Source organism: Camelina sativa, chromosome 2, assembly GCF_000633955.1.
Source record: "Camelina sativa cultivar DH55 chromosome 2, Cs, whole genome shotgun sequence".
Classification (NCBI taxonomy): domain Eukaryota; kingdom Viridiplantae; phylum Streptophyta; class Magnoliopsida; order Brassicales; family Brassicaceae; genus Camelina; species Camelina sativa.
In genome coordinates this window covers 8,934,770-8,944,931 of record NC_025686.1, presented here as the reverse complement: position 1 = coordinate 8,944,931, position 10,162 = coordinate 8,934,770, and the positions used below count along the sequence as shown (strand labels likewise).

At 34.8% G+C, this 10,162-nt stretch overlaps 1 protein-coding gene and 1 pseudogene across 1 annotated transcript; one reads left to right on the top strand and one right to left on the bottom strand.

Moving 5' to 3' along the window:
- On the top strand, nucleotides 1,800-3,810 carry LOC104720604 (annotated as a pseudogene).
- LOC104720593 (serine/threonine-protein kinase BLUS1-like) lies at nucleotides 3,849-9,384 on the bottom strand. The gene is made up of 21 exons (XM_010438481.2): nucleotides 9,285-9,384; nucleotides 8,958-9,198; nucleotides 8,154-8,408; nucleotides 7,930-8,054; nucleotides 7,788-7,832; nucleotides 7,063-7,144; nucleotides 6,932-7,000; nucleotides 6,671-6,841; nucleotides 6,524-6,589; nucleotides 6,370-6,438; nucleotides 6,186-6,257; nucleotides 5,810-6,087; nucleotides 5,564-5,685; nucleotides 5,377-5,471; nucleotides 5,211-5,267; nucleotides 5,027-5,125; nucleotides 4,864-4,918; nucleotides 4,723-4,778; nucleotides 4,539-4,606; nucleotides 4,392-4,443; nucleotides 3,849-4,295 (listed from the first exon to the last, which is right to left on the bottom strand). The coding sequence occupies exons 1-21, from the start codon at nucleotides 9,311-9,313 to the stop codon at nucleotides 4,251-4,253; spliced, it is 2,151 nt and encodes a 716-aa protein (XP_010436783.1). The 5' UTR covers nucleotides 9,314-9,384; the 3' UTR covers nucleotides 3,849-4,250.

The window sequence follows — 10,162 nt, the reverse complement described above, 5'->3', positions numbered from 1 at the left end:
ACATACTGAATTTTTGTGAAATTTTCTAAGGATTAATGTTGAAAATAAAATTTTAAATAAGCATAACTAGAAGGATCAAACACAAAATGTACTTCAAAATTTTAAATATAGATGCTAGCATCAGTTAAAAATAATGTGGATGAATACATTATGCAATAGTATTTTGGTTAATGAAGAGATGATGTAAAAAAAAAAAAGCCACCAATTAGTAAATATTTCTTTGGCTTTTGCAGCAAATATCTTACATCTTCATCGTCACAGAAGTAGTAGGTCGTCCAAAATCCTTCAACACAACTTTTCATATCGAGAGAGAGAAGCACATGGTTTTGGAAATATTTAGTGTGCTATTCTTTGGAATGTATATATCGTGAATAAAACGAACCATTATTATAGTTATAATTTAAGATGAACACAAAAATAAACAATTTATTGGATAATACTTTATCCTATATATTGTTGTTTCATGTTTAAAAATGGTGGTATACCATCATAGAAAATCTAAGAAGTGTCTTGCTCAATTGCTTAAACGAGTTCTTAAAAATGATCGAAAATCGTTCAGAAACATTAGTGAGGAGAAATCACGGTGTAGTCATAGGTAGTAAACTCTACAAGCTCAAAAACTCATTGATAAACAGATTTTGTTAATGCATAATGAAAAAAAAATTGACGTGGTAATGTCACTTATCCTAATTAAAGAAAGAAAAAAAAGTGGCTGATTGGCTTAATATTTGATTTTTGTGTTAACTATTTTTTATTTTTATTTTAATTTCCAGTGGTAACTATTTAACGAGAGAGACTTTTTCAGAAGCTGTTGAAAGGATTGGACCTTCCCTCTTGTATTTGAGTTGTGTTGAGGTTTATGGATCGGTTTATTTATCAACCGAAATTTGTGTTAAAATGATTTTATATGTTATTTGAATCATGAATTTTAAAAAATATATTAAATTTAGTTCCTAATTTAATAATTAGTAACTTAAAAATGATTTTGTAGTAGCCGTTCGACCGGCATTAAACCGGAGATAACGAAGAATCGGGAAAACAAAGCGCCTACTACAATCTCTGGGAATCTAAGCGTTTTCAAGATCCAAAAAAATCCTGATTGCACGGAGATCGGCCGCCCTTTTTCTTACCCTTTCTGCGACGAGAAACCCTCCTCCTATGTCTAAACATCTACTGGTAACATTCGTGAACAAACTTAAGTACACCTAAACAAATTCTGGGAAACTTAAACAACAAATTCACAAACTCTGTTAAAATAGAAAAAGAAAATCCAATATTTTTGTATTGTATGTTTTTTTAATACCAATTAAGTTGTTTTAATATATAACTAAATTTTCCTAATGAAGAGTTGAAAAGCTACAAAATTTTTAAAGAAAATACAAAAAAAAAAAATGGAGTTTGTTTATTTTCGTTGTATTATGAGGTGTATTGTAGTTTGACATGACAATTGTAGTTCGGTTTATGGGATCTGTCAAAGATTAGGAGGAGAGAAAAACATTTAGAGATTTGAGGGCAATATATGAATTCTGATTGTCAAACTGTGTGGGGTTAGTAGGATCAAGTTATGTGTACTTAATATTGTAGTTTCCTTAGGAATACTTTGGTACTCTCTTCTCTTATGATTTTTCATCTATTGGCTTTAGCCAAAGTCAAATCAAATTCAAATCCATTCCATCAAACAAATGATGGGTCAAGTCAACATCAAATACTTGTTCAAACGATGCCATAGATTATATAATTAATGTTTAAGTTTCTCTTTCTTGAAGGAAAAGAGTTGTTTATTCTTGTTATTTGACATAATGGATCCAAGATTGATCGTAGCCACCCAAATCGGAAGCATAGATGAATTGTATGCTCATATCCATGAAAATCCATACATTCTTGCAGTACCTTTCAAAAACACTCCTCTCCATGTAGCTTCTGCTTCTGGGAACCTTGCTTTTGCCATGGAGCTGATGAATCTTAAGCCGTCTTTTGCTAGAAAACTTAACACATATGGGTTAAGTCCATTGCACCTTGCTCTAGTGGAAAGTCAAACACGGCTGGTTCTAAGTTTACTAAAGGTTGATCCTGACCTTGTTCGCCTTCAAGAAAGAGAAGGTAATACATATATATATATATATATATATATATATATATATAGTTTAATGTGTTTTGATTTCTCGAAATTATTTGATCTTCTGTTACTATGAAAAGGTTGAAATAGTTTGATTTTGAATATAAGGTACGACACCGTTTCATCAAGTAGTGAGAAGAGGAGAGACTGATCTTATGACAGAGTTCCTCTTAGCTTGTCCTAGTTGCATTAGAGATGCGAACGTGTATGTTGAAACCGCTCTACATATAGCGGTTTCAAACAATAGATACAAAGAGCTACTCTTGGGATGTGTCCAGAGACTGCGACAAACAGAAGCTGAATCACTAGAGATGCAGTTTTTAAACAAACGTGATCAAGACGGTAACACAGCCTTACACATAGCAGCATATCAGAACAGATTCAAATCAGTAAAGCTCTTGGTAAAATGTTCTACAGTTAACCAAAACATCCATAACAGGATAGGTTTAACATCGAAAACATAATCCGGAAATGGGGAGGTAAGAGCGGAGACAAATCGAAGAAAGTGTCGGAAATCTCAAGGTCTCCAATTAGTTTCACAGAGTATTAGATGAGTGTATATAGTTTGTATACTTGTACATATTATAAATGGTTAAGGACTCTGGAATGTCCGGTTTATAGACTAAATTAATTGTATAGACCCGGTTTGTCCCGGTTTAATAATCACGTTCAACACAAGAACGTTCTAACAACACTTTCTTCATTAAATGAGAAAATCAAGTTTTCTAACAAACATTTCTCATTTAATGAAGAAAGTGCTGTTACAACGTTCTTATGTTGAACGTGATTATTAAACCGGGACAAACCGGGTTTATACAATTAATTTAGCCTATAAACCGGACATTCCAGAGTCCTTAACCATCTATAATATGTACAAGTATACAAACTATATACACTCATCTAATACAAAGCATTTGTTCAGGAAGACAGCGCGGTATAGGATGTGGAACCAGACCTCGGAAGGAACACGCAGCGTGCTTCTAGTGATAGTTGCACTGATAATCACAGCTACTTATCAACAGTGCCGGCGATAGGGGAGTGCAACATGTGCATTTGCACTGAGACCACTTTAAATTAGCATAAAAAGTAATGTATTTTAAGGCCCAAAATATTTTCAAAAAAAATTTATATGTAATTAAGGCCCATTTTTCTAAAATTGAACAGGGACCATAACAATTTTTGCAATGTTTACACCGGCGCTGCTTATCAAACAGCTTTGCAGCCACCAGGAGGTGTATACCAAGAATATGCAGCAGAAGAAAATAAAAAGACTGTTGGTACTGTTGTGATGAGTCATAAATATTTCTATGTTCTTCGGGGTGTGAATAGTATGGCTTTCGTTGGAGCAATCTTCATGGCGTTTTGTTTGTTACCAGCTGGTGAAGGCTATGTATGGTGGTTTCTATGGATAGCAGTGCCATTGTGTATGTTCCTTACTTGGTTTCAATGTCGGTTATATGTCCAGATACAGTGTGGTACTTCTCGGCTAGTGTAGGTTCGGACCGTTCGGTTATAATCGTTCGGTTATAATTGTTGTGTTTTTCTTGCGGTGGAAACGGTCTAAGAAGAAGGTACCTGGAACCAGAAGCGAGCTGATTCTTGAAGGCTTAACAACTCTGGATTTAGCTAAAGGATCATAGGTGAAAGTTAAGATTGTGTAGCTTTGATTCCATGTTAGATTGTTTCCATGTAATAAATCTCTGTAGAGTATGAAACATATCTTTGTAACAAAGGGGCAAACTAATTCTTAGTAAAGAATCTTGGTGGAATATAATACAAATACACCAAATCAAGTTTCATTTACAATCCACAAAAAAAGGTTGAGAAGTCTATATTAGTCAACAATCTTAACTTAAACTGTAAGTTTTAAAATTTTAGATCAAATAAACAAATACAATTTTTTCCACGACCAAGAGCTTTCTTCTCTATTTATTCTCTCTATATGTTTTGTTTCCCACACTTCTTCTGTTCAGAAACAAATGGCCCATGATGTCTGCTTCTGCACATACAGAACAGAACCAAATCTGTCCTTTTTGCTTTCATGATAAGAGAGTTCTCCGGGTTTCTTAGTGTACAACATATACTCTTCCCTTCTCCTAAAAGCTTCTGTGAAGTAAGCTGTTCTGGTCCCCGATTACAATTTGTCACGACCGGTGACTAATTTCAATTTCTGCTGCAGCTGTAGATAATAAACACAAGAGGTGTTTGGAATGAGTATGATTCAGAATGTTTCAGTTGCAAATTTGTTTCATGAGATCAAAGTGCGGTAACTTACTTGGATCTGTTTTGATTTTTCTTCTTCAAGTTCTTCCGTTAACTCTTTCATCCTACAGAAATCGAGTTTAAGACGCAATTAGTAAAGACTATACCACATTGATCTCTCTACTAAGAAATATTTGATAGCTTGAAGAAGAGGAACAACCTAACTCGAAGCTCGGTTATCTTGCTAAATAGTAACCTCTCTCTCTCAGAAGCTGTAAGTTCAACAACCTGTGATCCCAAGCCAAAGACAAACAATGTGAAGGACATGATTTTGAGATCGCATAATAGGTCTATGTGAAGCATTAACATTGATTCATAGAACAATGTTTGATAAATCTACTTACGGTTCCGTTGCTGTCAGATCCTCGAGGCAAAGGCGGCAACTTTCCATTTTGAGAACCTATAACAAGGATGAGAATTGATCTAACTGTCGCCAAAAAGTTCATCGTTATAACAGACAAAGAGGTAAGACGTATATATCTTACCATCTGTTGCTTCAGCAGCTTGTTGTAAGGTATTAAGTAGATTCATAATTTGATCCTGAAGATAAAGAGTTCCATTAAGACAATACATAACTTGAGGAAACCATACAATCAAGTTTCAAACATATGTCTCAATGTGATAATGGTCATATATTTTTCTTCTCACCTGCTGTATTGAATTTTGGTGGAACAAATTTTGAAGATGGGGCATAATGACTGAGGACGCATGATGAGTACTTGATTCCTTGATAGGCATACCTGTTGGCTGTTAACGGAAAAATAAAATATTGTTATGATAAGACGACATAAATTTTCCTGATTAAAAGAACTCTTTCTGGTAGCAAACATACCATTTTAGAATCAAGTAACCAACTCCCAACACTAGCAGATTTCCTCAACGGGGATCCCTGTAGATTAAAAGAGTACGAATTAATCATCACTACTCACTCTATATTAAAACGCAGAGACTAAAACAAACTCGCGAAGAATGTGAATAGCAGGAAAAGATAAACACACCCTTGCAAGATCCAAGTTCTCTGATGTTACTGAAAATCTTCCTTTGATTTGAACCACATTAGCCTTCGACTTGTCATCTATGGAATCACGGAATCCTATACAAGATGGACAAACACAATAAGTCAACTGCAGTAGAAGCAACAGAAATTACTAAGCAGCATGAAGATCAAAAATTGTATTTCCTAACCTCCAGAAGATTTGATAGGAGCTGAAAAACTGTTTGCTGAAGCACGATTTGGAAGATTCAGAGGACCACTGAAGCTTGGAGCCCTCCGAACTGATGGCTTTAGCAGCCGTTCACTATCAGACCTAGCAGATAGCAAAAAATCATGTTGGAGCATTATAAAGTTGCGAAAGAAAGGAGAAGGAGATCTGAAGTGTAGGATACTGTAATACAATTATCTCTAAAACAACAATTAGCTAATGTTCGAACCTTTCATAACTAGGACCTTTCTCTGAGTCTGAGGTGATTACCACGTTACCGGATGAAAGTGGCCCACTATGAGTCTGGCGTCTCACTGGCTTACCCTTGGCCTGTGGAACGTCTTGTTCTGAACTTGGTGCCGCTTGTTCCACAGAAGTAGCAGTTGAATTCAGAGTGGATTTCTCTTCACGGATAGGTTCTACCACCTCAGTATCTGGACCTTTTTCCTTCCCATTCATGTTTTCGGATAGCAGTTGATTACCAGATACTTGCCCTCTGTCATTCACCTGCAATGTGTTTCCCAGTTAAGTTCAAACCACCAGATACCAAGAGAGTGAAGAGTTATAAGATGTTTTCTCTAAAAATTTCTTTGCAAATTACTAGCCTTATTATGCAACTGTTCGCCAAAAGATTCATCTTCTTCCCTACTCTCTGTTAGAATGTCGTCATCATCTAGCTATTGCACATCAAAAAAAGGAAAAAGAAAAACGTAAGAACGGATTATTTGACGGAAGCCAATGGTTTCACAAACGGCATCATTTAAGAGATACCATCAAAGCATATCTTACCAAGGATGCTTGTTCTTTCAAATCTTCGATATTGAAGTTCCAAGCACTTACTCCTCTTTGGTATTCACTCTGATATGAAAAATAACATTTTTATAAGCATTCTGCAAGTCGAGTTTTAAGTAATAATATCAAACTTGTGTTGTGTGTTTGTCACCTGAGATATGGCATCCTGGTCAGCAGAGGCCATTCCTTTCAAAGCAATCTGTGCAGCGTCCTTGGCCTGTTGTGAAATGACTCTATCACTAAAAGAAGAACAGGACGAGTGCTGCAAGATCGATGAAGAGAAAAAAGTATGGCAAACCTGAAGAGCTTTTACGCGAGTCCAAAGAGGTGGTAAATCGGCAAATAGTTTCTTCACACAAATCTCTGGAGGTTTTGCATTCTTGAAAAATGAGTGTTTCAACAACTTTTCAGCAGTTGGCCTTTTTGTTTGATCTTTCACTAGACACAGTGCTACCAACTCTTTAAAGGACTGGGCACAGCTGGACGTCTTCTAGTTAGAACAATCCTTGAAATGGAAAGTAATCAAATAAGAATATTTACCTAGGAAGAAGCAGCGTACCTTTGAAAACTTCTTATCACGGTCATAATCAAGGCCAGGGGGTGCGTTTTGAATAGTCATTAAGAGTACCTGTTACGAGGAAAAAAGGAATTAGATCTTTTCTCAATACACATAAGGAAATAAATGAATACCTTCATAGGGGGATATTTTGAGAAAGGTGCATGACCGTGAGCCAACTCCAGCGCCGTTATTCCAAAAGACCAGATATCAGCCCTGTAAGGAGGATACATCAAACCAAACCAACCAATAGCTGTTATTGCATTTCTTTGATGCAAACAGTTCCTAAAGATTTTCAATATCATTTGACATAGAAAATACCCAATAGTAAATTATAAACAGCTGTGGGACTGAAACAATCACAACACTATCTAAACCAACTAAAATCTGCGGCACTCGATTTTGAGAAGTTGGATGACACATCTACCAAATTGCACTCACTCCTATATTAACAAGGACCATGCAGAGAAGTAGCTGGCCCTCGATATCAAATCATAAAATGATGGTAACTTCTAAACAGCTGTGGGGTATAAACAATCACAACACTATATAGATCAACTAATCAGCGGCACTCGATTTTGAGAAGTTGGATGACACATATACCACTGCAGATAAGTAGAGCATATTTAAGAAGGACCATGCATATAAATAGTATCGAAGCATAAACTGATAGTAACTTTCAAACAGCTGTGGGGCTGAAACAATCACAACACTATCTAGATCAGCTAAAAACAGCAGCACTCGATTCTAAGAAGTTGGATAACACATACCAAACTGAACTAACTGCTACATATAACAAGGACCATGCAGAGAAGTAAGAGTATATTAGTTAGCACATGATATTAGAGCGTAAACTCACTTTGAATTGTATCCACTTCCTGGCTGCAAGACTTCTGGTGCCATCCTAAAATATGAAACAAGATATGACATGTCAACCGTCAAGTAGAGAGAAAATTGTGAAGCTTTAGAAGACCGAAATGAAGAAAACTACAATAACCAACCAGCACGGAGTACCAACAAATGTGTTTCTTGCACGTTGCCTATCACCATTGTCAAATAAGCATGCAGAAACACCAAAATCACCTAGCTTAATCTCCCCAGTGTTATCAAGAAGTATGTTTCCAGCCTAATACACAAAATACAAAAGAAAGTTTTGAATACATGTCATGGATCATAATTGGGGCATATAAAGTTCAAAAGTGAAACAAAATTAAAAAAAACTGACCTTAACATCTCGATGGATATGCCCTTGTCTATGAAGATAATCAAGAGCTTTAAGTGTTTCTTTCAGCATAGAACATATAGCCGCCTCTTCAAATCCATCAGGATACGCCGCCTTCATAAGATGCAAACACGAACCCTGAGCCATAAATGGCATGACCACCCAGAGATAATGCTCAACAGAAAACGAACAAAACGACTTTATAACATTCGGATGGTCAATCAAAGTCATAGTCTGAGCCTCCCTCCTTATATCATCCTACAAACAACCAAAACAAAACATGACTTTTCGAAAAGGGAAAGAGAGATAGAGATCTAAATAACTCTCCCATTTGATCAAAAATGACAAAACCAACCAAAACCCCAAAACACAAAATGAGAAGATGATCTACAATTAAGTACCCGCATATATAGCATAAGAATAAGATTCACTAAGACTAAATAAACAAATTGGTCATAACCCATCAACAAAGATGAGAACTTTATTGCTACAACGAATCAAAGTTTCAATTTTTATGATTTTAAACACATGATTCTCAAAACACACAAAATGGGAAGATGATCTATACAATAAGTACACCCGCCGCATATATAGCATAAGGATAAGATTCACTAAGACTAATAAACAAATTGGTCATCACCCATCAACAAAGATGAGAACTTTATTCCTACAACGACTCAAAAGTTTCAATTTTTATGATTGCAAACACACAACAAAAACAAATCTCCCTCAAATTCAAATTCAAATTCGAAGCTGAAGCTAAACTCAAAAACAAGAAACTAAGAATCAAATTAAAGAAGAACAAACCAGATTGCTATTGCAGCGATCGAGATCCAAACATTTGATAGCAACAACTTGATTAGTGGGGATATAAATAGCACGACGAACAACAGCACTAGCACCATATCCAACTTCTTCCATAAGTTTATAATCTTTAGGGTTTACAGAGAAACCTCTCATCTTCGTCCCACCACCACCACTACCACCACCACCACCACCACCACTAGTACTCGCCATCTTCTCACGTCGTCTCGAACCCAAGACAGCCCTAAAAAGAACACCAACCAAATCCGTCTTGAGAAATAAAAAGAAAAAAATCTTGTGAGTAAACAAAAGAGAGACTAGAAGAAGTACTCTAGCACAAGACGAAGCCGAGACACCATTGAAATTGACAACAACAAACAAAAAAAAAAATCTAATTTTTTTTTTTGCTCTGTTCTTCTAAAAGTTTTGGTTTTTTATTTTTTTTTATTTTTTTTTACATTTTTATTGTCTGATGATGAGAAAACGCGATTTGAGAACCGAGAGAGACAATGTATGACGTGGCAAATCTTTAACATCTAGGATTAGGACAGGTGGCTATAGTTTTGTAACTTTATTATACTTTTTTTTTATTTTTTCGCGAGTGAAGAGACATTGACTAATGACTTTGGTTTTGGGCGTCGAATAAGAGATGTAATGAAAATGAATCTTATCTATTTTTGTCAACAAATTTTAATTAATGTCCCATTGGATTACATAAATTACTAGAGATTTTTTCTCTTTTTTTATAAAAATCCAGAGATTCTAATGAATTTGTTTTGTCTATAAAAAAAAATACTGGGACATTTTTAAAAATACTCATTTTTAGGTTACTTTTCATAAATATCATTTCATATTTTTTATTTTTATTTTCATATTGTTTATTTTTAAAAATATCCATTTTAATATACAAAATGATTAAATTATAAACCTTAAATCCCAAATACTAAATTCTATCCCCATAAAACTATATCATAAATGTAAAATAGAGAACTCAAACCTAAAAAAAATTCTATAAATTATATTATAATTTTATAAAAGTGAGCAAAAATGAAAATATTTTTAAAATAGGTATTTTTGAAAAAGATTATCTCAAAAATGCATTTCTAACAAATTCTCAATTTTATTAGAGATTTATGTTTATTAAATTAAAGAAAAATGTGTAGATCATTTTTTAGCTCCGACATTTTTAGAAAATATGTTTATTTGAA